This window comes from Oryctolagus cuniculus, chromosome 2, assembly GCF_051225735.1.
Source record: "Oryctolagus cuniculus isolate XC-2025 breed Fujian yellow rabbit chromosome 2, ASM5122573v1, whole genome shotgun sequence".
Taxonomy (NCBI): Eukaryota; Metazoa; Chordata; class Mammalia; order Lagomorpha; family Leporidae; genus Oryctolagus; species Oryctolagus cuniculus.
In genome coordinates this window covers 101,430,953-101,445,708 of record NC_142868.1, presented here as the reverse complement: position 1 = coordinate 101,445,708, position 14,756 = coordinate 101,430,953, and the positions used below count along the sequence as shown (strand labels likewise).

General features: G+C 39.9%; 1 protein-coding gene across 3 annotated transcripts in view; it reads left to right on the top strand.

The window, feature by feature from the left end:
* LOC127486178 (uncharacterized) overlaps positions 1-14,756 on the top strand; it is a 47,422-nt gene that overhangs the window by 11,956 nt on the left and 20,710 nt on the right. Inside the window, exon 1 of one of the 3 annotated variants that reach the window (XM_089327378.1) lies at positions 9,780-9,936. The exons of the other annotated variants lie outside the window; for them this stretch is intronic. Coding sequence (XP_089183504.1) covers positions 9,796-9,936 — 141 coding nt within the window. The 5' untranslated portion in view covers positions 9,780-9,795. Of the gene's footprint in view, positions 1-9,779; positions 9,937-14,756 lie in introns of those variants that run through there. 3 annotated transcript variants of the gene reach the window in all.

Here is a 14,756-nt window from a genome sequence, read left to right as displayed (position 1 = left end):
ATAAGGAATTTACAAATTCATACCTTAACTAGAAGTTTTACTTTGTAACAATCACAGACTAGCAGAAGTCATAAACCATTAACCCTCATTTTTCTTTTTTTTTTTTAATTAATTAATTTTTTTTTTTGACAGGCAGAGTGGACAGTGAGAGAGAGACAGAGAGAAAGGTCTTCCTTTTGCCATTGGTTCACCCTCCAATGGCCGCCACGGCCAGCGTGCTGCTGCCGGCGCACCGCACTGATCTGATGGCAGGAGCCAGGAGCCAGGTGCTTTTCCTGGTCTCCCATGGAGTGCAGGGCCCAAGCACCTGGGCCATCCTCCACTGCACTCCCTGGCCACAGCAGAGAGCTGGCCTGGAAGAGGGGCAACCGGGACAGAATCCGGCGCCCCGACCGGGGCTAGAACCCGGTGTGCCGGCGCCGCTAGGCAGAGGATTAGCGTAGTGAGCCACAGCACCGGCTAACCCTCATTTTTCTAAAATAAGAGGTTGTAAGTGATATGAATATATAAAGAATATATTTTTTAAGATTTTATTTATTTATTTGAGAGGTAGAATTACAGACAGAGAGAGGGAGAGACAGAGAGAAAGGTCTTCCTTCCATTGGTTCACTCCCCAGATGGCTGCAATGGCCAGATCTACATGGATCTAAAGCCAGGAGCCAGCTGCTTCTTCCTGGTCTCCTATGCAGGTGCAGGGGCCCAAGCACTTGGCCATCTTCCACTGCTTTCCCAGGCCATAGCAGAGAACTGGACTGGAAGAGGGGCAGCCGGGACTAGAACCAGCACCCATACAGGATGCCGGCACCACAAGCAGAGGATTAACCTCTGCACCACATCACCAGCCCCAAGTACGTGAAGAATTTAGAACAGAAAATCTACCAACCTCATGGAGTTTATCTCCCTTTCAAAACTTTTAATAACCTTTGGGATGGAGAATGCTAACTTAAGGTACTGTAATTAAATTCACACAAACAAAAGATGTTTTAGTATGTTTTACTTCATTATTTAAGTTAGATACTGTTAGGAAATTCTAGATTATTTTGTGAGTAAATTGTAATTTCTTTTCACAAGTGTATTTGAGTAGAAACACAAGCTTTTATAATCAATTATTTATGTTTGAAACATATGCTTATGTATGTTTTGTATTAAAATAACAGCATTTTATGAAGTTTAGATACATCTTGTTCAATACAAGCCTATACTTTTTTTAAGTTTTATTTAAAAAGAATCTTTGTATTTATTTTTTTAATACAGCAAACTCAGGTGATACCTTAAGTCCATAATTTCCCATAAAATTGATTAACTTAATAATTGAGTATCTTAAGTCTTATAAATCTTCTGAATCATTCATAGTTATGCACTCAATGGAATGAACTCCTCAGCAGCTGAGAAGAATCTTAACTTAAAAGCACCAACTCTTCAGGCTAGGCTAGGCTATTTTTCATTCTCTAAGACATGCAGTCAGACTGCTGATGCAGCAAATACCAATTCACCTTAAGCTTCAATGTATAAGAAAAAGCATTTGGGAAACCCACATTATTAATATTAAGTCTGAAAGCATTTCTACCTCTTTACTGAATGACTTTCCCTTCTGTCAATGTTAAACTCTAATGAATAAAAATTGTGTATTGAACATAAGTTTTTCAGGTTAATCTAGCACTTTAGGACATTTGTTTTTGTTTTATAAGCCTTAAGGAAAACAAAAAGGTAATCTCTAATCTAGACAATTCTGGAATCTTTCATTAGATTTAGAATTTTACAGCAAAGTAATATGATCTGTCCAAATAGTATGCCTTTTAAAAAATTCTCTTCATGTATGTAAATTAATAAAACTTATTTCCAATATATATTTTCTGTATTTTCATTTGCTGAAGCAGGGTTCAAAGGGTGTTTTTAGGATTTTGCCAACATCAGCCCTATGTACCCATAAATTATTGGAGCCATTAAATGGACAATAAAAACTGGTTGAAGCTACCGATAAATGCTTCAAAAGGAATCTGAATCTTTTCCAGGTGTCTTTTTAGGTCATTAAGGTGATTGATAACATCCCAAAACCCTGTAGTTTGGAACATACACCCTAGCGGTTTGGACCCTACACTTTAGCCAATCATTTTAAAAAGCATCAATCCCAAAGCCATCTAACCACCTTTACTAGGTCTATTCCCACCACTGGATTTACTAATCAATTTTAAGAGACGTTCTTTAAATTCTCGCAGAATGAGATGAGTTGCTGAATGGTGCTATAATATGTAGAATGTCTCTGAAAACTCTATATAAACCCTACAAAGTATACGGGGTGGGTCCTCATCAGATGACCACTGTGATGATTGGAGGAGTGGACCCTAGATCAAGCTAGAACAATAAACCTCTTTGCTTTTGCATCATTGAAGTCTGTCTTTGGGATAATTGAGTCCCATCCAAGTTCGGTCTAACAGAAAGAGAGTCGGCCTCTGCCATCCGCTATTTCACTCCCTAAATGGCCGCAATGGCCAGAGCTGTGCTGATCTGAAGCCAGGAGCCATGAAATTCTTCCAGGTTTCCCACATGTGTGCAAGGACCTAAGGACTTGGGCCATCTTTTTACTTTTTTCCCAGGCCAGAGCAGAGAGCTGAGTCAGAAGTGGAGCAGCTGGGACTTGAACTGGAGCACATATGGTGTGTCAGCACTGTAGGCCAGGGCTTTAACCTGCTTCACCACAGTGCCAACCCCCCAACTATTTATTAAGAGCTCTTAACTGACCTGTTAATTTGATAAAAATTTATGACACTCAGGAGTTTTATTATCAATCTTCATTCTAGTTTGCATGGCATATAAATGACCCCCTTGGTGAAATACATAATGATCAAACAATGGCTGACAACAAACACCCCTCAGATCAATTCTTGAGCAACTATTCAGTAATAGGCCACCACAGGGTCCTACTTGTCATGCTCCTGAACCATCAGGTGATGCTGTATGTTCTTTTATTTTTAAATTTTTTTTATTTTTTTATTTTGACAGGTAGAGTTACAGACAGTGAGAGAGAGACAGAGAGAAAGGTCTTCCTTCTGAACATTGTTGGTATTTTGATTGAGATCATGTTGAATCTGTAAATTGCTTTTGAGGGGCTGGCACTGTGGAATAGTAGTTTGAGCCTCTGTCTGCAGCATTGGCATCTCATATGGATGCCAGTTTGGGTCCCAGCTGGTCCTCTGATCCAGCTCTCTGCTCATCGCCTAGGGAGGCAGTGGAAGATGGCCCAAGTGCTTGGGCTCCTGTATTCACATAGGAGATGAGGAGGAAGCTCCTAGCTCCTGGGTTCAGATCAGCCCAGCACCAGCCATTACAGCTATTTGGAGAATTAACCAACAGTTAGAAGGCATCGCTTTTTGTCTCTCCATCTCTCTGTCTATAACTTCCTCTCAAATAAATAAATGATTATAAAAGTAAAATTAAAAATAATTCCTATTGGTAGAATGGGAATTTTGGTGATATTAGTTCTTCCAATTTATAAACATCAAAGATTTTTCCATTTTTGGGTTTTCTTTTTTTTTTTCTTTAATGTTTTGTAATTTTTCTTATAGAGATCTTTCACACCCTTGACTAAATTTATTCCAAGGTAATAAAAAAATTTATGGTTATTGAGAATGGTACTGATTTGATAAGTTATTTTTCAGCCATGGCATTTTTGTATATATAATGGTTATTGATTTTTATGTGTTGATTTCATATTTTACAACTTTGCCAAACTTTCTTGTGAGTTTCAATAATCTCTTGGTGGAGTCTTTTGGTTTCCCAATATTTAGGATCATGTCGTCTGCAAACAAATTATTGGACTTTCTCCTTTCTAATTTGTTTTCCTTTGATTTCTTTTTCTTGAATTATTGCCATGGCTAAAACTGTCAGTAGTGTATTGAACAGCAGTTGTGATGGAGAGCAACTTTGGTTTCAGATCTTAGTGGAAATGCTTCCAAGATTTCCCATTCAATATGATGTTGGTTGAAGATTTGTCATATATTGCCTTGATTGTGATAAGGAATGTTCCTTCTATTCCCAACTTGCTTAAGGTTTTTATAGTGAAAGGTTGTTTTTTTATCAAATACTTTCTCTTCATCTATTGATCATCATGTGGTTTTTATTCTTTAGTTTGCTAGTGTCACATATCACATTTATTGATTTGCATATGTTGAACTATCCCTGCATACCATAGGTACATTCCACTTGGTCCAGGTAAATTATCTTTATAATCTGTTGTTGAATTTTATTAGCTAGTATTTTGTTGAGAATTTTGGGATCTGTGGTTATCAGAGATATTCTTTAATTCTCTTTCTCTATTGCATCATTTTCTGGTTTAGAAAACAAGGTGACACTGGCCAAATAGAAGGAGTTTGGGAATACTCTTCTCTTTCAATTGCTTTGAATAGCTTAAGAAGAATTGGAATTAGTTCAATTTTTTTTTTTTTGACAGGTAGAGTGGCAGTGAGAGAGAGACAGAGAGAAAGGTCTTCCTTTGCCATTGGTTCACCCTCCAATGGCCATTGCAGCTGGCACGCTGTGGCCAGCGCATTGCGCTGATCTGAAGCCAGGAGCCAGGTGACTCTCCTGGTCTCCCATGGGGTGCAGGGCCCAAGCACCTGGGCCATCCTCCACTGCACTCCCGGGCCATAGAAGAGAGCTGGCCTGGAAGAGGGGCAACTGGGACAGAATCTGGCACCCCAACCGGGACTAGAACCTGGTGTGCCGGTGCAACAAAGCGGAGGATTAGCCTATTGAGCCACGGTGCTGGCCAATTAGTTCTATTTTTAAAAGTCTGGTAGAATTTAGCAGTGAAGCTTTCTGGTCTTGGGCTTTTCTTTGGAGGGTTTTTGTTACTGATTCAATATCTGTTTTGGTTTGTGGTTTGTTTAGGTTTTCTATATGTCTTCATGGCTCAGCTTTTTTACCTAGCATGTGTCTTGATTTCTTCCAGGTTTTCTAATTTGTTGGTCATTGCATGTGATGCCCACATTCTATATTGCAGTGCTAATCTAAGTTTTCAGTGTTTCACTTCCAAACTAGTTTCCTGCTTAATATCTCTGGGAAGCATGGGGTAGTGGCTCAACTTCTTCAGTTCCTTTTACCTAAGTGCAAGATCTACTACTTATTAGGGGACCTGAGAGCCTGGTCCAGCCATAGCTGTTGCAGACATTTAGAGAGTGAACCAACATATGCAAGACCTCTTTTCCTCTCTCTCTTCACCCACTTTCTGTGTGTTTCTCTGCCCTTTCTAAAATCATTTTAAAAGTTATTTACTTCTTTATTTGAAAGTCACAGTTACAGGGAGAGAGAAAGAGAAAGAGAGACATAGATCTTCCATCATCTGTTTCACGTGCCTGGTGTCTCCACTGGCCAGTGTAGGGCCAGGTTGAAACCAGGAGCTTCTTTTGAGTCACCCATGGGGGTGGCAGGAGCCCAAGTACTTGGACCATCTTCCACTGCTTTCCCAGGCACATTAGCAGGGAGCGGGATAAGTTTGGAGCATCAATATCTGTGACATCCTCCTTGTAGTACAAGGATATAGAGCCCATCTTGCACAATTAACGTCCTATTTATGGGTGGGCCAAGTATAACAGCTTCCAGCTCTCAAGGTTTGGACTAGATGGGTTCTGAGGAATTGTGTTATAATAGATATTAATCCATAACTCTTGGTTTAAGCTTTTGTTAGCAGATAACGGCTGTGACTACTTTGGGTCTCTGGATTGTCACCAGTGAGGGCATCCAGATTAATAGTAATGAAATCAACAGTCAGCAGAATGGTGTCCAGCTGAACTTAAATGGTTTTACTTTATTATTGTTAGAATAGTGACCTCCTGCTGTACCCTGGCATCCGGACATAGACAGCAGACATTGGAAGCCATCCCCTTTGCCAGATGGAGTATGCTAAGTTTGGGTCCATCATCTATTAAGGAGGCCTTAGTAGCCATTCTCATGTTTTACTGTTCTATATCCATGGCCAAAGTCCTACTAGATAACAAGGTTTGTAGAATCACAGGCTCAAGGTGTGTAGGTGACTGTTTTTCCAGTATAGCCCAGTTAATAGCCATCTAATTTAATTTTACTGAAACATAGCAAGGTTCCAAAAGAGGGTATTCCTTGCATCACAGCCCTTGAGAAGTAATGGATATCACAAATGATCCAGAGAATTTAGAAGGCATATGAGCTCCACGAGTGAAGAAGTCACTGAGAGTACTAAGGATAGTGCCTACAGAATTCAATTTGACTTTTCATTGGAAGGGAGGCCGTATAAGCTGGGCTGATTTGTAGCATCCATGACAATTAATTTTTTTTTTTAAATTTTTTGAGAGGCAGAGTGGACAGTGAGAGAGAGACAGAGAGAAAGGTCTTCCTTTGCCATTGGTTCACCCTCCAATGGCCGCCGCGGCTGGCGCGCTGCGGCCGGCGCACTGCGCTGATCCAATGGCAGGAGCCAGGTGCTTCTCCTGCTCTCCCATGGGGTGCAGGGCCCAAGCACCTGGGCCATCCTCCACTGCACTCCCTGGCCACAGCAGAGAGCTGGCCTGGAAGAGGGGCAACCGGGACAGAATCCGGCACCCCAACCGGGACTAGAACCTGGTGTGCCGGTGCCACTAGGTGGAGGATTAGCCTAGTGAGCCGCGGCACCGGCCGACAATTAATTTTTTAAATGAGGCATGCATTGCACCAAAACACAGGAAGGACTAAAAGGTATTAGCATTGTATGTTCTTCACAAGTGTGTCAAATAGTCTCATGAAGGGAGGAAGTCATCAGTGTGATATATTCTTGTGCTCCTGATAAAAGCTGGTACAGTTAAATTCTTTGCAAAAATTATGTTTGATGGTCAAGTCAATGAAATGCTCATGTATACTCTAGAAAAAGTGTCTTTCCAAAGTGAAGGCAAACTAGACTGAGGAGCTGTTGGAAAAGCTTTGAGCAAAAACACATTTGCCACTTTTGTAATAGTTAAGACAGGTCATTTATCTATTAAGAGGCATCAGATATGTTAATATTAGATATAAAGTATGGTGCACATAATCGATGGCATATAGCGTTAAGATTTTAGTAATCTACCATGAGATGCCATTTACTTTTTTCCAGATTCAACAGGTAAAATTGGGCTGCTAAGCGGGAAACAGCTGGAATAATCACCTTTTTGTTTATTAAGTTTAATGTAATAAATTTTAATGCATGAAGACATTGAGTTTCCTTTTATTATGTCATCTTAATTACTTAGTTTGGGACCTGTGGAGTGTTATTTTCCCTAGTTAAGTTGTAGCTTAAAATTTTTATTTTAATAATTACTTGCTGTGTTAGGCCATCTCTCCCACCTGTGGGATTTTTTGAGTACATCTGACTATTGGAAATTTAGGTAATACTATAGTTAAAATGAGATGTACCAAATAAATTATTTTTTTCTTCTGATACATATTTTGGAACTTTTCTAAAATGGTATTGAGCACCCTGTTTAAATTTAGGGGGATTCCCTGTGTAAGACTGTTATTTGAGCCACATTACTGATTACATCTAGGAAACTCTGTGAATAAGTGCATCTAGTACCTGGAAAAGTTGACGTCTTATGCTGAAGAGACATAAGGATCAATGTCTTTTTATCTTTTTTAATTATATAATTTACAAATATGTTTTATATGTCTAAAAGGATGAAATTATGTACTTTTCAGAAATTTATACATATATACAACTATAATTTATAGATTTTACATTTTCATTCTTTAGGTTTTTAAGACTTATTAGGGCTGGCACTGTGGTGTGGGCAGAGGCCCACACACTTGGGCCATCTTTTGCTGCTATTTTCCCAGGTTCAATAGCAAGGAGCTGGATCTGGAGTGGAGAGACTGGGACACAAACTGGCACAAATATGGGACACAATTCCCATCTAGTAAAACTTGATCAGATAACACTGGTTGCTTCTATTAGTGATAAGTAGCTCAACCTTGACCTCAGATTTAGTCCTTGTAGGATCCTGAATTAGTTTCAGTCTGTGATTCTCACTCTCTTTATATCTTAGGGACTACATTTTTCATTATTGATTGAGTAAAATCGAATGTTAGAGCTCCTATTTCTAAGTGCTTGAAATTATAAATGCTGGTCAGAAGGTGTATTTAGGGCTTGGCACCATGGCTCACTTGGTTAATCCTCCACCTGTGGCACCAGCATCCCATATGGGCACCAGGTTGTAGTCCTGGTTACTCCTCTTCCTGTCAAGCTCTGTGCTGTGGCCAGGGAAGGCAGTGGAGGATGGCCCAAGTGCATGGGCCCCTGCACCCCCATGAGAGACCAGGAAGATGCACCTGGCTCCTGGCTTTGGATCAATGCAGCGCTGGTGACAGCGGCCATTTGGGGAGTGAACCAGCACAAGGAAGACCTTTCTGTCTCTCTTACTGTCTATAAATCTACCTGTCAAATAAAAACTAAGGTGTATTTAAAATCAGTGAGAGAAAATGAATTGTAAAAGATCAATCAACAACAATTGAGTGTTGCGTGCTGTCTTCCCACTTTCTTCTCAGGAATCCCCACAGAATTTTCAACCATAATTCTAAAATCAGCAACTCCTGCTGTCAGAAGTGTGTGGCTACCACTATGGGGAGCAATAATTTTTAGAAAGAACAAGGGAATTCACTATTTCATGATACTATTCTTGTTTGATGCCTACAACTTCATTTTCTGTTTACATTGTATGATGCTGGGAACTAAGTAATAATTTTATTCTGGGTCTGAGGTGAAGTTATGTAAGATTGAAGTTCAAGACTGAGATCCTTCAATTTGCAGAGTTTAGTCACTGAAAGGCAATTACCAGATCAGTGCTGATATAGGCATTTGCATGGCACAATTCATACACTATACATAGAAAAAATGACCAATAGCTGTTCGCCAACAGTCAGTGGCCCATGAGACCATCACTCAAATCCTCAAGAGTTTGTCTATAATTTCATGGCAATTCTCATTTAGACTAGAAGAGGAGTAAAAGCAGGAGCTCCATGACACCCTAATATTTGTCTCTTGCCTAATTTGTGTCAGAAACCACTACTTAAGTGCAGTTTTTTTCTTAAATATAGCTTTGTTAAAAATATACAGATAACTGGATGTGATGGATAGATGAATTTCAGGATGATTTGGGTAAAGAATTTCTAGATAGTGCAGTTTTAAATATTCACAAAGATTTTACAAGGCATTCACCCTGTTTTCCAGCCATATTAATGCACCAAATTATTACTATTTTACTGTAAAATATGATCCATTGATGGCCCACAAATTCTTTTAATAGGTAAGATCAAGCATTATTTTAAAGGATTAAAAATGATTTATTTAGGATATTATTTTCTTCTTTAAACACTAAAGTTAAAGAGAGTCCGTGGAGGTTTTTTCTAAGTATCTGTAGAAGTATTTGAGGTTTTAGAACCATAATTTAATTATGAGAATTTAAAAAATATTGATATATATAATGACAATTTCCAAAAATTCTTTCCACATTTTAATTTCTCCACTTATAGTATGTTTCATTTTGTTTCCTTCCTTCCTTCCTTCCTTCCTTCCTTCCTTCCTTCCTTCCTTCCTTCCTTCCTTCCTTCCTTTCTTTCTTTCTTTCTTTCTTTCTTTCTTTCTTTCTTTCTTTCTTTCATTCTTTCTTTTTTGACAGGCAGAGTTAGTTAGAGAATGAGAGAAAGAGAGAAACAGAGAGAAGGGTCTTCCTTTTTCCGTTGGTTCACACCCCAAGTGGCTGCCATGGCTGGCATGCTGTGCTGATCCAAAGCCAGGAGCCAAGTGCTTCCTCCTGGTCTCCCATGCAGGTGCAGGGCCCAAGGACCTGGGCCATCTTCCACTACACTCCCGGGCAACAGCAGAGAGCTGGACTGGAAGAGGAGCAACTGGGACAGAATCCAGCAACTCAACTGGGACTAGAACCCAGGGTGCTGGTGCCGCAGGTAGGGGATTAGCCGTGTGAGCCATGGTGCCGGCCAACTTATAGTATGTTTCTTTCAAATGTATTTGCCAAGCCAGGAATTAATGAGGAATTGGAATATTATGCAAGCACTTCATGTGGTTAGACAAGTTTTATGTATCCTCGCTGTAGCCTAAGAGGTTGATTTTCTAGCAAATTTCTTCCTAATGGAGGTGTGCACTGTTTTATATGGAAAGTAGCTTCAGCAGCCCGTGATGTCAACAGGGAAAGATCATGGAAAGTCTCCTTTGTTTTCCTTCTCAGCATATGCCATTGCAACCACTCCCACCATCGTTAGAGAATTTCTGGTCCTGAAGCTGTCCTCATATTGCTCAAGGATTGTGTGATTGGTTTCTATGTCTGTGAATGTTAGTGTGGGGGTAAAAGGAACTTTGGAGAGCAGGGCAGGTTCCTGTCTCTTGATGGCATAGGTGCAGTTGTAGATTGGAGGCATTATAATCTCTCTTTCAGGTACACCCTTGGCTGGTTCAGGAAGGGATACTAGTGGTAGATCCTCAGTTTCAAAGCCATAGAAGGAATGAATAATGTTGGATTTTCAAGGATTTTTTTTTTTTTTGTCAGAAGATGAAGGGCTAGCGCTGTGGCTCAGTGGGTTAGTGCCCTGGGCTCAAGTGCCAGCATCCCATATGGGTGCCAGTTCTAATCCCGGCTGCTCCTCTTCTGATCCAGCTCTCTGCTGTGGCCTGGGAAAGCAGTAGAAGATATCCCAAGTCCTTGGGCCCCTGCACCCGTGTGGGAGACCCAGAAAAACTGGCTCCTGGCTTCGGATTGGCACAGCTCAGTTGCAGCCATCTGGGGAGTGAACCAGTGGATGGAAGACCTCTCTCTCTGTCTCTACCCCTTTCTGTAAATCTGCCTGTCAAATAAATAAATATAAGTCTTTTTTTAAAAAAAGAAGATGATGTGTCTGACAGACCAGTGGGTCTCCAGGTAATCAGAAAGGGTTTCTAAAATTTCTGTAGACAACTAGTCTCATACAAATGGCCGTGGGATGGAGATGGGTATTCAGACCATTTGAGCTGAATTGTATATGAGCTGAATGTAGGTTGCACCTCTGTCACTGTTTACTCATCTCTAAGATGAGTATAGCAACAATACTAGTGAAATGTCTTTACTGTGAGATGTGTGCATGCTGACTTACACTGTGTTGCAATTGCATTTATGGGGTTTCTGGTGTGTCTTCTTTAAATGAAGTTTCTCATTTCCTGCACTGTATAGCCTGCCCCGTGCTACTCATTCAAAGTTACAGAACTTACACAATACATAGTTTCTGGGAACCTGGAAGTTTGGGTACTGGGGGACAGTCCCATTTCCTTTGGAAGTGAGAAGCTTTTATGGCATTTGAAGAAGGGAGCTCAATAAATAGGAATCTTTTCTAACAGAATACAACTTAATGCTCTCTAAGATAATACCTTAAGGCTCAGAGCAGAGACAAGACTCATTAAAAAGTAAAGATCCTAGTTGCATGGTTCAAGCAGTTATGGGGCATACTGACCAGAGAAACAAGATGTACTTGATATTACCTTACCTCATCCATTAGTTTTCAAAACTTGGTGGTAATAGAAGTTCTGGACCAGCATTCAAAAGAGAGTTGTGAGTGGATTAGAAAGACAGTGGTCTTAAGGGTGCATCCTGGGGTGGAGGGATAACCTCTCCAATCTGAGAGTCACTATTTGCATTGCTTCCTACCATATGCCCATTACATCATTCCACTATCAGCATCTCTAGAAATGGAGGTCTGTAAAATCTGGTTTGTTATATACTTGGTACCTGGGCTATGCTTCTGCCCACTGTATTCTTTTTCTCTTTAACTTTTATTTAATAAATATAAATTTCCAAAGTACAGCTTTTGGATTACAATGGCTCCCCCCCCCCCATAACTTCCCTCCCACCTGCAACCCTCCCATTTCGGGCTCCCTCTCCCATTCCATTCACATCAAGATACATTTTCACTTATCTTTATATACAGAAGATCAATTTAGCATATATTAAGTAAAGATTTAAAGTTTGCACCCACACAGAAACACAAAGTGTAAAGTACTGTTTGAGTACTAGTTATAGCATTAATTCACATTGAACAACATATTAAGTACAGAAATCCTACATGGGTAGTAAGTGCACAGTGACTCCTGTTGTTGATTTAACTATTGACAGTCTTGTTTATGGCATCAGTAATCACCCTAGGCTCTTGTGTTGCTAAGGCTGTGGAAGCCTTTTGAGTTTACTGACTCTGATCTTATTTAGACAAGGTCATAGTCAAAGTGAAAGTTCTCTCCTCCCTTCAGAGAAAGGTAGCTCCTTCGTTGAAGGCCTGTTCTATCCATTGAGATATCACTCACAGGGATCTTTTATTTAGGCTTTTATTTTTTATTTATTTTTTTTTCCAGTGTGTCTTGGCTTTCTATGCCTAAAATACTCTCATAGGCCCTTCAGCCAAATCCAAATGCCTTAAGGGCTGATTCTGAGGCCAGAGTGCTGTTTAGGACATCTGCCATTCTATGAGTCTGCTGTGTATCCCGCTTCCCATGTTGGATCTTTCTCTCCTTTTTAATTCTATCAGTTAATATTAGCAGATACTAGTCTTGCTTATGTGATCCCTTTGACTTTTAATCCTATCATTATGATCAATTCTGAACTGAAATTGATCACTGAAATTGATCAAATTGATTGACTAGTGACATGGCATTGGTACATGCCACCTTGATGAGATTGAATTGGAATCCCCTGGCACATTTCTGACTCCACCATTTGGGGCAAGTCCAATTGAGCATGTCCCAAATTGTACATCTCCTCCCTCTCTTATTCCCACTCTTATATTTAACAAGGACCACTTTTCAGTTAAAGTTAAACACCCAAGAATAATTCTGTGTTAATTAAAGAGTTCAACCAAAGTATTAAGTAGAACAAAAAAATACGAAAAGCGATAAAGTATTAAGTTGTTCATCAATAGTCAGGAAAAGGGGTGATCAAGTCAATGTTTCTCAAAGTGTCCATTTCACTTCAACAGGCTTCCTTTCAGGTGCTTGGTTAGTTGTCGCCAATCAGGGAGAACATATGATATTTGTCCCTTTGGGACTGGCTCAATTCACTCAGCATGATGTTTTTCAGATTCCTCCATTTTGTTGCAAATGACTGGATTTCATTGTTTTTGACTGCTGTATAGTATTCTATAGAGTACATGTCCCATAATTTCTTTATCTAGTCTACTGTTGATGGGCATTTGGGTTGATTCCAGGTCTTAGCTACTGTGAAGTGATCTGCAATAAACATTATGGTGCAGACATCTTTATTATTTGCCAATTTAATTTCCTTTGGGTAAATTCCAAGGAGTGGGATGGCTGGGTTGAATGGTAGGGTTATATGCAGGATTCTGAGGAATCTCCAGACTGAATTCCATAGTGGCTTTACCAGTTTGCATTCCCACCAACAGTGGGTTAGTGTCTCTTTTTCACCACATCCTTGCCAGCATCTGTTGTTGGTAGATTTCTGTATGTGAGCCATTCTAACCAGGGTGAGGTGAAACCTCATTGTGGTTTTGATTTGCATTTCCCTGATTGCTAATGACCTTGAACATTTTTTCATGTGCCTGTTGGCCATTTGGATTTCCCCTTTTGAAAAAATGTCTATTGAGGTCCTTGGCCCATCTCTTCAGTGGGTTGTTTGTTTTGATCTTGTGGCGATTCTTGATCTCTTTGTAGATTCTGGTTATCAACCCTTTATCAGTTGCATAGTTTGCAAATATTTTTTCCCATTCTGTCAGTTGCCTCTTCACTCTCCTGTTTCTTTTGCAGTACAGAAACTTCTCAATTTGATGCAATCCCAAGTGTTAATTGTGGCTTTGACTGCCTGTGCCTCTGGGGTATTTTCCAAGAAGTCTTTGCCGGTGCCAATGTCTTTCAGGGTTTCTCCAATGTTCTCTAATAATTTGCTGGTGTTGGGTCATAGATTTAGATCTTTAATCCATGTTGAGTGGATTTTTGTGTAAGGTGTACAGTAGGTGCCTCCCTAAGGTGTAAGGTAGGGGTCTTGCTTCATGATTCTGCAAGTGGAAATCCAGTTTTCCCAGCACCATTTATTGAATAGACTGTCCTTACTCCAGGGATTGGTTTTGGATCCTTGATCAAATATAAGTTGCCTACAGATGTTTGGATTTCTGGTGTTTCAATTCTGTTCCATTGGTCTATCCATCTGTTTCTGTACCAGTGCCATGCTGTTTTGATTACCACTGCCTGTCGTATGTCCTGAAATCTGGTATTGTGATGCCTCTGGCTTTGTTTTTGTTGCACAAAGTTGCTTTAGTTATTCGAGGTCTCCTGTGTCTCCATATGAATTTCAGCACCATTTTTTCCAGATCTGAGTAGAATGTCTTTGGTATTTTGATTGGTATCACATTGAATCTATAAATTGCTTTTGGGAGAATGGACATTTTGATGCCATTGATTCTTCCAATCCATAAGCATGGAAGATTTTTCCATTTTTTGGTATCCTCTTCTATTTCTTTCTTTAAGACTTTGTGATTCTCATCATAGAGATCTTTAACATCCTTGGTTAAGTTTATTCCAAGGTATTTGATTGTTTTTGTGGCTGCTGTGAATGGGATTGATCTTAGCAGTTCTTTCTCAGCCATGGCATTGCTTGTGTATACAAAGGCTGTTGATTTTTGTGCATTTATTTTATATCCTGCTGCTTTGCCAAACTCTTCTATGAGTTCCAATAGTCTCTTAGTGGAGTTCTTTGGATCCCCTAGATAAAGAATCATATCATCTGCAAAGAGGGATAGTT